At 44.5% G+C, this 14,883-nt stretch overlaps 2 protein-coding genes across 22 annotated transcripts in view; one reads left to right on the plus strand and one right to left on the minus strand.

Moving 5' to 3' along the window:
- The window catches only part of PXK (PX domain containing serine/threonine kinase like), a 75,909-nt gene extending 66,624 nt beyond the window's left edge, over positions 1 to 9,285 (plus strand). For 3 of the 21 annotated variants that reach the window (XM_027583240.2, XM_027583238.2, XM_027583239.2), the window contains 2 exons: positions 6,223 to 6,259; positions 7,531 to 7,723. In XM_027583240.2, coding sequence (XP_027439041.1) covers positions 6,223 to 6,259; positions 7,531 to 7,723 — 230 coding nt within the window. Of the gene's footprint in view, positions 1 to 3,641; positions 3,681 to 6,222; positions 7,502 to 7,530 lie in introns of those variants that run through there. The other 18 variants (XM_027583226.2, XM_027583229.2, XM_027583224.2 and 15 more) reach the window with 11 other exon arrangements.
- Positions 9,286 to 9,484: 199 nt separating this feature from the next.
- PDHB (pyruvate dehydrogenase E1 subunit beta) lies at positions 9,485 to 14,655 on the minus strand. Its single transcript, XM_027583312.2, has 10 exons — positions 14,559 to 14,655; positions 14,426 to 14,479; positions 13,016 to 13,123; positions 12,862 to 12,924; positions 12,724 to 12,759; positions 12,302 to 12,587; positions 11,779 to 11,889; positions 11,166 to 11,257; positions 10,313 to 10,454; positions 9,485 to 10,028 (listed from the first exon to the last, which is right to left on the minus strand). The coding sequence occupies exons 1-10, from the start codon at positions 14,598 to 14,600 to the stop codon at positions 9,883 to 9,885; spliced, it is 1,080 nt and encodes a 359-aa protein (XP_027439113.2). The 5' UTR covers positions 14,601 to 14,655; the 3' UTR covers positions 9,485 to 9,882.
- Between the last annotated feature and the right edge of the window lie 228 nt (positions 14,656 to 14,883).

The following is a 14,883-nucleotide window of genomic DNA, read 5'->3' on the forward strand; positions in this document are numbered from 1 at the left end:
ACCTTGAGCCGGGGAACCTAAACTTGAGGACAAACACTTGCTAGTTCTGGGACCTTGGACAAGACTGTTGCTACCGGTTTCCCGTTTGTCAGTGAGGATAATAACAGTGCCTGCCTATGGGCATTATTAGAGGATCCAGCACATTCCGTGTGTATGGGGTTAGAACAGCACCTGGCGTACAGTAAGCCCTCGCTACACTGTTCCTTATCGGGAGAGCTTGGATGAGTCACTTTACGTGTCCGGGTGTTGGCTACCTCCTCTGTCAAAGGCAAAAAGGTCGGAATTAAGGGGAGACCATCTCACAGTCTCTTCTAATCAAGCATACTGTAAATCCACTGGGGACCCTGTTTGCTCAGCAACAGATCAACTTAGGCAAGTTCAGTTGGACCGCATTGTCTTCCTTCCCGAAAGCATCAGCTTTAAGCACATTCGTGATGGGTGACAGTGGTCTTAGGCTCTGCGACTCTTAGTATGGGGCAGAAGTGACAGATGTTTCTAAGGGAAGGGGTCTCACTTCCAGCAATTGGGTAAGAGGCTGGGGTCTCTCCCATTTCTTACTGCACCTCCTGCCATGGCACCTCTTCTTGAAGTCCTTACCAGATAGATGGGGGAAATATCATTTCCCTAAGTCCACTGGTGATTCCTTTGGGAGGGGTGGGATTCTCTAAAACTTTTGCTGCAATCCTATTTTCAGTGAGAACGTTCTTTTCTGCTAAAGGTTATGCTTCCTACTTCTGGAAGGTCACTCTTTCAAGAGCTTTAAAATTCTTTATCCTGACTTATTTCATGGTAAATATCACTAGCTCATGTTTACATTTGTAGTCCTAGAACTGAATGGTTTATAAGGTCCCAGTTTACACACACACACACACACACACACACACACACACACACACGTACACCCTTCCACTCTCTCTTTCGGAGCAGACAGGCCTGTTGTCTTGCAATTGTGTGTGTGTGTGTGTGTGTGTGTGTGTGTGTGTGTGTGTGTGTGTGTGTGTGTGTGTGGTTTCTTTTTAAAACAGGTTTGCAAAAGAGTTTTGGGAAAGCTAAGTAAGAGGAGACCCTAAATTATTATTGTTCTTAATAATTAGATAACATAGGGCGCCTGGGTGGCTCAGTCGTTAGGCGTCTGCCTTTGGCTCGGGTCATGATCCCAGGATCCTGGGATCGAGTCCCGAGTCGGGCTCCCTGTTCGGCGGGAAGCCTGTTACTCCCTCTCCCACTCCCCGTGCTTGTGTTCCTGCTCTCACTGTCTCTCTCTGTCAAATAAATAAATAAAATCTTTAAAAAAAATAATTAGATAACATAACAAGGTACTTATTTTGTGCGAGGCACTGTTCTATGTGATTTATAGGCATGGTTTGATTTAATCCTCATGAATTCCTTCCTACTCAATGAGAGTAGTTTCTAATAAAGCTCCATTTTAAAGGCAAAGAAATGGAGGCTCTAGTGAGGTTAAAGGACTTTGACCAAGGTCACACAAGTGGGGGATGCTAGAGCCAGCATCTGAACTTGGTTCTGACCTTGCCCATTTACCCCACCGGTTTTGATCGAGTGCCTGTTCTCGCAGGTACACTGCAGGGTGTGTGCTGTTAAGTATTGCTCAGTGGCCTGAAAAGAACCCTGAAAGTAGAGTTGGAACACCCTGGGCGTGGGTCCTAGCCCTGCCACTTTGCAGCTAAGACCTTGGACAAGTAATTTCCATCCTTTGAAGCTGTCTTCTAAAAGAATTCCTGGCCTTTATTAGGTAATATACATCACAAAGCTTTATAAGCAGTAATGTGCTATTAAGTATAAGCTATGAATGCCCTGCAAGAGAATTCTAGCCCTTTTACTTGCAGCTTATAATTTAAAGATTTATTTATTTATTTATTTGACAGAGGAAGACACAGAGAGAGAGGGAACACAAGCAGGGGGAGTGGGAGAGGGAGAAGCAGGCTTCCCGCCGAACAGGGAGCCCGATGTGGGGCTCGATTCCAGGACCCTGGGATCACGACCTGAGCCGAAGGCAGACGCTTAACGACTGAGCCACCCAGGCGCCCTGCAGCTTATAATTTAAATCAGTCATTTTGGAGAAAGCGAGCTGGCAATTTATAGAAAACTCAGTGTGTAGGGGCGCCTGGGTGGCTCAGATGGTTGAGCGTCTGCTTTTGGTTCAGGTCATGATCCTGGGGTCCTGGGATCGAGTCCCGCATCGGGCTCCTGGCTCAGCAGGGGGCCTGCTTCTCCCTCTCCCTCTGCCTCTCCCCCTGCTCATGCTCTCTCTCTATCTCTGTGTCTCAAATGAATAAATAAAATCTTAAAAAAAAAGTTATAAGAAAACTCTGTGTAAGGATGAGTGGAGAGAGAGGGACGTTTGAGATCTAGAGAGATGGAGGAGGGAAAACAGAACCTTATGGGCACAGAGTGACTGAAAGCTTGAGTAATAGGAAGGATGGTTAAGAATAAATAAAGCACAAAAAAGAGAGATATTTAGAATGTTGGGAGTTTCCAGAATCTGTCTGGCCAGGTCAAAGTCTGAAACCCATTCTTGGCTCAAAATCCATGTCTCTGGCCATAAGAATTGCCTCTTTTTCTTGAAACCCCCACACACAAACCAGTTGCCATCTTTGGGACGAACAGGTTTGCCTTCAGTGCTTCTCTGAAGAGTATGTTGGCTCTGCTCTCCTGCCCTCTTTCAGCCCTCCTTCCCCACATCCAAGCCCAAGGGGGTAAGGCTGGTGTAGGTGGAGGTGGCTCAGGGCAGTGTTCTCAGCATCCTTCCAGATCTATCCCCTGTGAGTGGTCAGCCTGCCCAGCACCTCGTGGGCCTCATTTCTCAGACCCTCCCCAGACGAAGTGATTCTCTTCGTTCATCAGGAGCTCTGGGATTCACTGTCAGGGAAAGCATTATCCATCACATTTAACCTGGAATCTAGTCAGTTAAAAGGAAGACAAGAACAATGTTTGCCTTGCTTGTTTTCTTTTTAATGGTTTTATAGCCACAAGTAAGCAAATGTCACTCACTGCGGAAATTCAGCCTGTGGATCCCAGTGGCCTTCAGGGAGGGGCCGCTTGCCGCTGTTTCACCTTAGACTTACCCTGTGCTCTTGCTCTTCCCAGCTTTAAAAAGACCCTTCTCCATTGTACATTATAGAAGACTCGATTGGGAAAAGTGATGAGTTCTAATTTTTCTCCCTTCTTGATAAACTGTCCTTATTTAGCAATAGAACTAATTATATTTCCTGTACCCATTCCACTTTTGGGGGGCTGGGGGGGGACTAAAATCCTCACTGGTCTTCTGAAATGAGTATTGTGCTTGTAATCAAATAAAAACCCTACCCAAATGGCAGGGTGCGGGTGGAGGGGGGACAGAAAAAAATATGAAGAGGAAAGTGACTCTCTGGCAACTCTATTAGCATATTGACTCTCTGATTACTGTATTAACATATTTGCCCTGTTCTAAAAGGGTCACTGGTTGTGTTTACAAACTAATGCGTTTTGCGGTGAAATAGATCCTAGTTTGGCAGTGAGAATAATCAGCATGTGATTCAGACTAATATTTTGCTCTCTCTTACTATTTGATTAAATGACACTAAAATCGAATAATGACTTATGTCCCCTCTCTCTCTCTCTCTCTCTCTCTTTGCTGTTTTCAGTAGAGCATGCACCATTTTGAACGTGAATTTTCGGTAAAGTAAGCTATACTGATTTCTCTAACTTTAAAGATGCTCTGTTTCTGGATGTGAAATGGGCCCCAGTGCATCTAGATCACTGAAGTGATGAACAAATGGGAAAGCAGATTTGGGACAATTTCCTTATCTGAACATTTAAATGAAATACAGCATCTTTAAAAAGCACCCAAGTGACTTCATTTACATTCATTTCATTTTCACCGTGACCTTCAAAATCTTCATTTCCACTCTGATTGTAGTTTTAAAATACAGCTCTAAAACTGCAAATTAACCACATGGCATTTTGGTATATTTCAGTTTTGGAAAGCAAGATCCCAGAGTCTTAGTGTAGCAAACATATTGGTTCCCTATAACTCTGATGAAGGGAAAGAGCATTAGCCGATTGAGTTCTTGGTTTCAGGAAGACAACTCACTGGCTTTTATAACTGTCGGGGAAAACAGTTTTCTTTAAAGCATCCCTAATAATTCCTGAGTTGGGACATGAGTGCAGCCTCCTCATCTACCTGAGGCAAAATACAAAGGCAGTTGCCAAGAGCTGGGGGGGCTGCCTGCTTCCAGGGGCCACTGCTATCTGTTCCCTCTCGAGGGTGGCTAGCAGGTCCTGGTGTTGGTCTGGCGGCCCCATGGTCTCCCCACTTGCATTCGCGGACCACAAAGGAACTCAGACCTACAGGGACTGGTAGATGGCCCACTGCTAAAACTGGCCCCAAAGAAAGGGCACCTCCCCCCCCCCCCCCGCCAGGTGTCCTTTTGCTGAGGCTGGTGAGAATGTTTCTAGCAAGGCATTCCATCCTAGATCGAACCTTTGCTCTTCCTGCAGTGGTCTGTGGTCCATTCCAGGGCCTCTGCTGAATTGCCAGGTTCTCATTGGTTTGGTGGATGGGATTCTGGGGAGGGTAAAGTAGTTGGCTTTTGGGATTTTTGTCTGACAGTAGGTAGGATGGGAGAGAACTGTTTTGGAGCATCCCTCATCCTGGGTTTGCAGGCCAATATTTCTCAGAGCAGGGAGAATTCAGTTAGTGACCAACCTTTTTTTTTTTTCCTTCAAACTTTTATTTAAATTATAGTTAGTTAGCAACCAGTGTAACATGGAGTCTGTCTGGTCTTATCTGGGGCCTGGAGATAAGGGCTGTTGGGTACCTGCTGGCAGGGACGAGTCGGTGGCACTCATGCTGGCCTCAGACACAATAGCCAACTCTGCATTGGGCCCCTATCAATATTGCCAACTGTTAGAACGTGTTGTAGCTTAAGTCCCAACAAATCTTTAAAGGAAGCTTGTGGACTATAAAGAATGTAAAATGAAAAGGCCAAAAAACCCTGATGAGGCCTATAGTCAGAGGCTGAGTCCCTGGGTCTGTGTTCTTGCTTCCTCCACTCCTGACCGTCCTGTGGGGACTGTGGGGACTTCCTCCCTACTTCCAGAGTGTTCTGAGCTGGCAAGATGAGGTCTTGTCTTGCCCTGGTAGTACACATGAAGATCTGCCCTAATTGTCACAGGCCCAGTGAGGAAATTGGGCCTCATGGGACAGATAGGCCCTTTGGGTCTGGTCCGGCCCTCTGGGGGCAGACATCAGGGTGACCTTGCTCCTTACCGTTGGATGAGCAGCGTCTCCTTTTGCACAGATCTCCACTTCTCATTTGCTTCATATGCATGGGTTACTCGGTGACACCTGGGACCTTGTATTTATTTATGCTACCTACGTATTCAAGGAGATTCATTTTTAAAGCCGTAACAATCTCAGCCTTTACTCGGAAAAATAAAGATCCATGTACTGAGCACCACACCCACCTCCCAAACTCTGAGATCATCAATTTGCACTTTTAATTTTTGAGTGGCTGGTAACGCAGCCAAAGTCGAGGGTCGGCTCCTTGTGAGAACCAAGCAGATTCATTCTCTATTCAGGTCCAGCAGCTGAGACCCACACCTCTAGCCACCCAGAATCCTGGGCTGGAGGGGTAACGGGTCTCTGGATGGCTTGCTCTGTGCCTTTAGCACTTGCAGCCCAGAGCCTGTTTTCTTTCTTGTAACCTGCAGTGACTTTTCTCCAGGGTCAAAGCACAAAGCTGGCAGGCAACTGAAGCCCCTTTGGTACGCAATGTCAAACCCAGATGCTGGCCATTGGGTGGCGCTGCGGGGTATCGGCACCTGCGGCTCCTCTGGGAGCTCTTGGTGCTGCTGTTGAGTCCCAAGAACCTTCAGAGACACCCCCCTCCTCCTGGGATTTCACTGGCCACTCTCCAAAACCCCCTTCTGGCATGCTTATTCTCCCTGCTCTTCTCACCTCAGCAGTCATTGTGGGTTTAAAGTCCTTTTTATCTTTGTAACCCTGTAACATAAAGCTGGGAACATTTTTCCATAAGCCACCCTGGCAGAAAACTCAATAGAACTTCATTCATTAGTTGTTACTGTATAGACCCAGTGAGAATTACATTTTGTTCATTTGTCTGTATTTAATGTTTATTCATATTGCTGTATTTTCATCATTTGAGAATTCTGAGATTGCAGAGTATGAATGTGTGTATCTATGTGATTCTTTAATTTCAGCTGCCTTAGGTTTGAGTAAAAGATGTAAGGAAGGTAAGTGGTTTTCTATGAAATACAAGACTTTGAACTGTTATGTGTCACACTCGGTAAAAAGGATGCTCTTACCTAAGTATTTGATTGGTGACCCTGAACCACTCATCCACAGAAACTCAAGTGGTGATTGGTATGTTTACTTGTTACCTCCACAGCTCAGTAGCAGGTTAGAGGGGAAGAACGCCTAACAGAATGTCTCGCTATGTAGCTCCAGGAGGGGCCGAGGCTAAGGCTAGAAACAGACACAGGAGTCACTGAGAACTGCAAAGTTCATAGGTAATGGGGCAGGTAACTCTGTGGCACCAGCAAGTTCTTTAAAACAGGTCTTTGGCTGTACTCAGTTTTTATTTTGTCCTAGGAGAGTCATTCATTCATCGATTCAAAATTATAACATTCAACTGCCACATGTTCATGTGCCTGGAAGCTAAGGGAAGTTTTGGACACTTGTCTAGTTTCCTTCTCCTTGCCCACTAGGGTAGAGTCTCTCCTGATGCTTCAGCAAAGATGTAGGGTTATTGCAGCTCGATTCTGTTCCTGGGTTAGGCCCCAGTGGAAAGAAGGTGCTGAGGAAGACTCCTCCTCCTCCTGAGGATACCATTGCCAGGGAGAGAGCCCTCTGCCCCCCGTCTTGTACTGTTAACAGTTATTAGCATCTTATATTTCTCTAATGCAGCCTAATAGAAAATGATTATTCGAGACATGCGCCCCTGGGGAACCCTTAACCCAGTGGGCACTGGTTCCTTGCCTAGAATCCTGAGTGCTTTGTCATTTTCTATTAGATCACATCCTTCAAATATTGTGGGTGTTGGGGCAGCTAAAGAAATGTTCATCCTTTATCAGTAATTGATAATTCAGGTAGTCCAACTCTGTGCATACAAATGTCTGTCTTTACTTGCTAGCTCAGTACGTGCCCTGGACCTGCCTAAAGTAGCTGATGGAACTTTTCTTTTGGGACTGTTGCTAAAATTTGGAAATGGAGTTAGAGCCTCATCTACGTAGGGAGAAGGTCACTGTGTATGGTTTCATGTAATCTGTGATACTCAGTCTTAAGATGACTTAGGGGAAAATGGCAACCTTGAATTAATTCCCCTTTGATGCTTCTAGCTTTCTTGTTCAGCATTTTAAAAAACCGTACAGTATGGGTAGCTTGGTCCCTCTGGGGGAACACATTTGCAGTCTCATCCAAGTCCCTTCTACCCAGGACTGAGCAGTAGCATGTGTGTGGGGTGTTGGGAGAGATGATACTCACTGTCCCTTCTCCCCCCGACCCCCCAGGGACGGCCGCTTTACCTCCTCCACCTCCGCCTCCGCCTCCACCTCCACCACCAGCAGCTCCCTTGCTTCCTGCGAGCCCAGAGGTGCCTACACAGCTCCCGCCCCAGGCTGTGAACGGTGTGAGCCGCGGGGCCTTACTCAGCTCCATCCAGAATTTCCAAAAGGGAACCTTGAGGAAAGCCGAAACCTGTGATCATAGTGCTCCTAAGATCGGCTAAAGCTTCGTGTTTACACTTGGAGGGAAAAGTTCTTTGTTTTTTCCTCCCACCTCCAATCCCTGAAGTACTCTCTTTCCAGATGAATGATTGCTGAGCCAGGACAGCCGCAGACTCTTTTGCAGATGCTCAGGCAAGAGGCTTCTCAAGAGGGAAATAGTCAATTAGAATAAGGTCAGGCTGGCATTTCTGCCTTAAGAAATATTTATTTTGCTCCTTTATTACCATTTTAAAGGAGTCTGGTTCATCCTCTAAGGGGCTTCTTTTGGGGACAGCAGCATATTGGGAGTCAACCTTGTCACCAACTGAAGGAAACGCACAGAAAAACAGTGACAATGTTCAGTCACAGCAGCGAATGACCTTTGGGTTGCAATCCCGCCTATCCTGTCAGACAGCTCCCAGAAATGTTCCTCTCATTTCTCTATAAAGCATTTTCTGGTTATTCGATAACTCCCATTTTTGCTACCTAATTTTGTCTTGGACATTATTAACACTGTAGTCCAAAGCATAGTTATGTCGCGGAGTGAGAGAAGTAACTGAGTTCTTCCTTTTCCATTCAGATAGACAGGGGCAAGTCAAGTCCGGAACCTTCTATAGGTTCTAACAGGAATACCATTGTGGTTATAGAACTCAGGGCTGTGAAAGCAACCACTCTAGACTCCTAGTTCCTTTTAGTTAGTGTATTGGACAGACATAAAATGTAAACATCAGGAAAAGCTCTTGCCGATCAGAGGATCTCCTTAATCCTCAGCAATAAAGTCAAGTTTGTGGTTTGTGGGGAGTTATTACAACACAAGTAAATCTGGCATCCATAGAAATCAATTCTGATTTTTGAAAGATTTATCCAAATATATCTTTTTAATGTTACTCATTTATTAGATCCTTTATCCTATGATTTGCTTAAACCTTAAATAAATTGCACTTTAAAGGATTATCAGTAATCCATTTAAAAATTCAAGTACACACATCAGTGTTGGTTACTATGCAGAGAGAATGTCATTGTGTATAGTTTCATTTAATCTGTGATAAATGTTCAGCTGTATTTTTTATTAAAATAAACCATGTCAAGAAAATGTGTTGTCTGTAGCTTGGCTAGGCCTTTGAAGTGGGCATTTTTTGTGGGAACTTTTATAAAGAATAGATCCACAGAGTATTTCTTTTGTGTCTTTTCTCTCTTAATTACTAAAAGCAACAATCCTGTCTTGCTATTTAAATTAGGCACCCCTTGTTTGCTTCTATAACTAATTTAAACCTGTCTTTTCTGTCTCAACCTCTAAAGAAGGCGGCATATAGCAGAATGTCTATTTTTCGGCAATGGGAAAAATACCTGACATGAATTTTGGTTTAATTTGGAAGGGAACCCTATTACAATTGGGCATTTGAAAAGTCTGTGGACAAGTTCCTCTTACAAGTGTGATGGCAATTTAGGTGATTTAGTGTCACTAATTTCTTAACAGAAATTCTTAGCAGAATTTTAAGACCTCCATCCATCCCACGTTTATTACCTCAAGAATATAAAAATATAGTTAGGGGCGCCTGGGTGGCTCAGTCGTTTAGCGTCTGCCTTCGGCTCAGGTCATGATCCCAGGGTCCTGGGATTGAGCCCCGCATTGGGCTCCCTGCTCAGCGGGACGCCTGCTTCTCCCTCTCCCACTCCCCCTGCTTGTGTTCCCTCTCTTGCTGTGTCTCTGTCAAATAAATAAACATCTTTAAAAAAATAAAAATAAAAATACAATTAGTTATAATTAGGAACTCCTTTATTCCTTATCAAAACAATCTAACAGCAAATGTAGATAATAGGTTTCATCTTTACATACAAGTTGTCATTTTTGGATACATCTTTCTGTAGAACTCTGCCACATTCATACCTTGTCCTTGTGAGAGGGTAAAATTTTACATTAACCTTATTCAAAGAACATGGTAATTGTAAGAGACCAAAAAAAACCCCATGGAGTCTAGGACAGGAGAGAAGAAGTTTTCCACATACAAACACATTTAAACTTCTTCCAAGTACAAAAACATTTGTCTTGTTGCTTTAAGGATAACTTGATGAATCGTAAGGTCTTACAGTACAATCCAGGTGAAGTGACAGCAAGTATTTTACATAAATCCCAATGACTTGAAATTCAAGTCCAAACTAAATATTTAATGTTTTCTTTATTGCAAATATGATGTCTTTAACCTGAGGTATAGAGTTGTCTTCCAGAATCTTCGCATAAGGCATAGGGACGTCAGCACCAGTGACACGAACTGCAGGAGCATCCAGGAAATTGAATGCAGGGCCTAGAAGAGAAGGAGGCTCAACTGAGAGAGGCAAGAAAAGACCCTTAGCACCACCACCTTCCCACAGGGAGTATGGCTCTCCAAAGGAGAGAAAATCTAAAGGAATACTAATTACCGGGACTGCTTCTGGCTTTTTAAAAATATTTACCCAAAGGAAAAATGCCCAGGTGACAAGTTGAAAGTTAAGACTGTTGGCCACCCCTAGCTTTTGATCTCTATCCAGTATCCAGGTACACACTGTTTATTACAGCTTGAGTATTCTAGAACCATTTTCTCTGAAATACCTTCCATGATCCTGGCACAAACTTCAGCTCCTACTCCAAACTGTGGCCAGCCTCCTTCCACAGTTATGAGATGATTGGTCTTCATGACACTGGCTTCTATTGTTTCAATGTCCATTGGTCTGATGGTTCGCATATTTATCACCTAAACAGACAATACAGATATGCTTTATAGAGTCACTGCACCACAAATACAGCCTCATCCCCATAATACCACTCCCTCTTTGTTTCCTGTTAATCTCTGGGTCTAGGAAAATCAAATCTGCCTATTCAAGAACAAAATGTAAAATGGGAAATTGTAATTAAAACAAAAATCTTTATCTCTACCACAAGTGGTTCTGTTAAGAATGCACTTACCCTCTTGGGCTTTAACTTCCTTCTCGTCAAAACAACTAGTAACTACCAACGGACTGCTCCCCGTGCACCAGGTGCTACACTACGTGTAATTTTCCCACAACCACCCTGATGGGACAGTGAATGTATTCTCCTTGGTTTACAGCTGATGGGGCTGAGATTCACAGTACGGATCTTGCCCAAGTGTAACCAGCGAGCGGTAGGTGCTGGACATGAAAGAGTGAGACCCTGATTTCTAGTTTGCCCCTCTCCCGACCTCCAGCTCCAAGGTTGGATCCCAACTTGAGAAAGCAGGTACTATTCTAACAGAGCTAGAACCTACATGGTAAAAAGCTAGGTATTTGAAAAGCAAGAAGGTTCCCAGCTACATGCAGAAGCAGAACTGAGTGACAAAGCAAGATTTTACACTTAGTTAACCTGTTACAGAATTCAAACTCCTATTTCTGGGTTTTAGATTTAAAAGGAAACTTTCTGATTCTTTAAGAAATCAATGTCCACATACCTCACATTCAATTCCCTCTTTAGATAGCACTGTTGCAGCTTCTAAGCAGTGGCCCACAGGTCTTGAATGGGCAACTACGGTTATGTGTGTCCCTGAAACAAAGTGGTCACAGATCAGAGGCCAGGTTGAAACTAAAGATGTTGTACTGCTCTGCAGCCACTGTGGCTCTTGTTCATTTGTAAAATCTTCAACTCAACTCCGTTCCAGGGAGGTGAGGAATGTGGTAGCCTCCCTAGAGATGAAATTCAAATCTACCAGACTGCGAATTAGGAAAGCACAAGTGTAGGAGCAAAGCATGACACATTTCTTTACTTGAACTCCTCCTCTAATTTCCTAATCAAAGTAAAGGGCAGTAACCTCAAGAATGAATTTGACCAGGGGTGCCTAGGTTGCTCAGTTGGTTAAGTTTCCGACTCTTGATTTCAGTTCAGGTCACGATCTCAGAGTCGGGAGACCGAGCCCGAGTTGGGCTTAGAGCCTCTCCCTCTCCCTCCGACCCTCCCCAACCTCTTAAAAAAAAAAAAAAAAAAAAAAAAAAAGGAATGAATTTGACCAACATAAATACAGGGGCTAGATTACAAATAATATTTGAGCATGTACTAAGTGCTCTTACCTTGCCTTTCTATTTTGGCTTTTCCAATGGGAATCAGAAAATCTTTTGACTGAGCTTCTGAGGGAAATTCAAAAGGAACTCCATACATCAGTTCATTCTCTAGCACTACCACTGCAAAATACAAATATTTAACAGAAGTAACTACATGACCAAATGGATATACAACACTATCATTCATTTTGTGAAAAGTTTCACCGTGCCGATTAGGAAGCCTCCCATCTAGTGTGTCCAGTAGCCTTGAGAGGATGATTTAGGTGCTGGCATTTATTGTCTGCTCAGTCCTCATTTCATCTATTGTAGTTAAACCAGCGTTGTAGATACCTAACAGGCCTCTTTGTACTCAGAAAAGCAAAAACAAAAACACCTTTTTTAAAACGGTCTCTACTGTATCTGTAAATCATTAATTAACATTTCATATGATATGTCTAAGCCTAACTAGAAGCCTTTAACGGCTTCCTTCCAGGCAAAGATTTCAACTTAGTTCTTTAAGGTTCAAAAGAGACCTAAGGGTCACTCTACTGACCTGGATTATCATCCCGAATGGCTGATTTAATAAGTCCTTTTGCATCCTCTGAATTCCAGGGGCTGACCACCTTTAAGCCTGGGCAGTGCCCATACCAGGCAGCAAAGCACTGTGAGTGTTGGGCAGCCACACCTGCTGAGGCACCATTGGGCCCCCTGAAGACTATGGGCACAGGCTGATGGCCCCCCGACATGTAGTAGGTCTTGGCAGCTGAGTTTATAACCTGGTCAATGGCTTGCATAGAGAAATTGAAGGTCATAAATTCACAAATGGGCCTCAACCCAGCCTGTCAAATCAAAAACAAAGATCTTTAAAAAACTAAAAAGCAATAAAAAGCGGCAACCATTCCAAAATTTAATGTTTTTAAAAGGTCATGTTAAAAGAAATCTCTTTGGATGAGATTCATAAAGAGGATTACATACCATAGCTGCACCCACAGCAATTCCAGCAAAGCCCATCTATAAGTAAAACATAAACACAAGTGAAAATCCATAAAAATCAGAACAGTGTGTACACTTTAACATGCCCCTGAAAGGTATGCTTCCTGATGGAAGGCTTACCTCAGATATGGGAGTGTCTATGATCCTCTTATCTCCATATTTCTTCCACAGGCCTCGACTAACCTAAAATTACACAATGATCTCATTACTTTTAAATGTATATGGGGGCTAATAGCCACCTCAATTTATATTGCTTTTACGTATCCTGGGTTACCTTATATGCCCCATCATACTGGGCAACTTCTTCCCCAAGCAGAAATACCTTCTCATCTCTTTCCAGCTCCTCATCCATACCTTGGTTTATAGCCTCACGAACTGTCACCTGTCACAGGTATGGAGAAAACAATCAACAAAGATTACTACAGGATTATTTCAGATACTACTGAGATTCTCTCCTTTTATAATTACCTAGGCTGCCTACAGCATACAAGATAAAAACTATCGCTAGAACAGGCTTCTCTTTAAAAGTTAAAAGAATTCCAAAAGTAACATTTTTATCATACAGCCTGACTGGATTTGTTAATGAGAAGTTTACTGAACACTTTTCTTGATGTGCATCTAAGCTTAACAAAATCTGTTTGCTGAGCAGACCAGCTCATAAGTAGTTTCCTAAGTAGAAATTATACCGGGTTGTTTTATTTCCACACTTGGTTTAGTGTGGGACAGAGAACTGTTAAGGAAGACTATGTTTGGAGCACTCACTAGGTACCAGGCACTTCCAAACACTACCTTCAGAATCTACAAGTTATTTTACTAGACAGACTGGTAGAATCCTCTAGTAAAATAAAAGGGGTGGGAAATTCCTCAAAGGGTTGAACATAGAATTACCATATGATCCAACAATCCCACTTCTAGATAGATGCTCAAAAGAAATAAAAGCAGGGACTCAGCTATTTGCAAACCAATGTTCTTAGCAACATTATTCACAAATCCAAAAGATGAAAACATCGAAATATCCATCAACAGATGAATGGATGAACAAGATGTGGTATATGCATAAGATGGAATATTAGGCTTAAAAAAAGATGAAATTCTGACACATGCTACAACATGAGTGAACCTTGAGATCATGCTAAGTGAAATAAGCCAGACCTAAAAGGACAAACATTGTAGGATTCCATTTATAGGATGTACCTAGAATAGACAAATTAACAGGCGCAGAAAGTGCAATAGAGGTTACCAGGAGCTAGGGGGAAATGGGAAGTTCCCGTTTAAGGCGTAGAGTTTCTGATTGTGATGGTGATAAAAGTTCTGAAGACGGATGGTGGTGATGGTCTCACAACATAGTAATGGACTTAGTGCCGCTAAATATACACTTTAAAAATGGTAAATTTGGTTATGTATATTTTAGTACAGTAAAAAATTTAAAAGGGGGATGAGGGAAGAAGCGTCAAGTCTAGGGTACTCAGACCGCCCACAGATCCCAATGAGCCTGGCGGGGGTGATCTGGTAGTGTGTCCGGCACTGGGTCGCAACAGAGGCACGGCGAATTCCAGCAGGACGTGGGAATCCGTCCACTCCAGGGCCCGCGGCCGTCCCCCTCCCCACGGCGCAGGCGCGCCCCCAGCCTCCGCCCCGGGATCGACGGCCCCTCCCTGCCCCGGCTAGGGTCCCGGCCACCTACCTGCAGCGCCGCCGGCGCCGTCCGGTGGAGGCGCCTCCTCAGCAGCCCGGAGACCTTGCGGGGAGAGAGAGGACACTGAGAGGGGACGCAAGGTGGGCAGGGATCGCGCGGAGGCACGCGTACCGCTGCCTACCTGTTCAAGGCGTCTCCGCATCAGGCCAGACACTGCCGCCATCTTGACTGTGTCCTCTAGCCGTCGCCGAATGACAACACGGTAGGACCGCAGTCGAATTAGGCCCCACCTCCGCCGCCAGTTCGGGCCAATGGCAGGGCGCGATGCCTGCGTGCCCCGCCCATTCCCTCAGGGGTGAGGGGCCGAGGGGCGGGGCTGAGGAGGCGTGTTGGGTGGTTCTACCGCTGTCTCTCCTCGGGAGCGGGCGGCTGCTGCAGTGCGCGCTGCGCGCCGGGGACACGTCCGTAAGTGGTGGTGTTTGAAGCATGGGGACCGAAAGGCAGAC

This window comes from Zalophus californianus, chromosome 1 (assembly GCF_009762305.2).
Source record: "Zalophus californianus isolate mZalCal1 chromosome 1, mZalCal1.pri.v2, whole genome shotgun sequence".
NCBI lineage: Eukaryota > Metazoa > Chordata > Mammalia > Carnivora > Otariidae > Zalophus > Zalophus californianus.

Excerpts from the sequence above, each read along its gene's own strand:
- PDHB (XM_027583312.2), bottom strand. The coding sequence starts at position 14,600 with ATGGCGGCAGTGTCTGGCCTGATGCGGAGACGCCTTGAACAG. Across the intron at positions 13,124-14,425 it reads CGGCGCCGGCGGCGCTGCAG|GTGACAGTTCGTGAGGCTAT; the intron begins GTAGGTGGCCGG and ends TACCTGTGACAG. Across the intron at positions 12,925-13,015 it reads AGTATGATGGGGCATATAAG|GTTAGTCGAGGCCTGTGGAA; the intron begins GTAACCCAGGAT and ends GTGTAATTTTAG.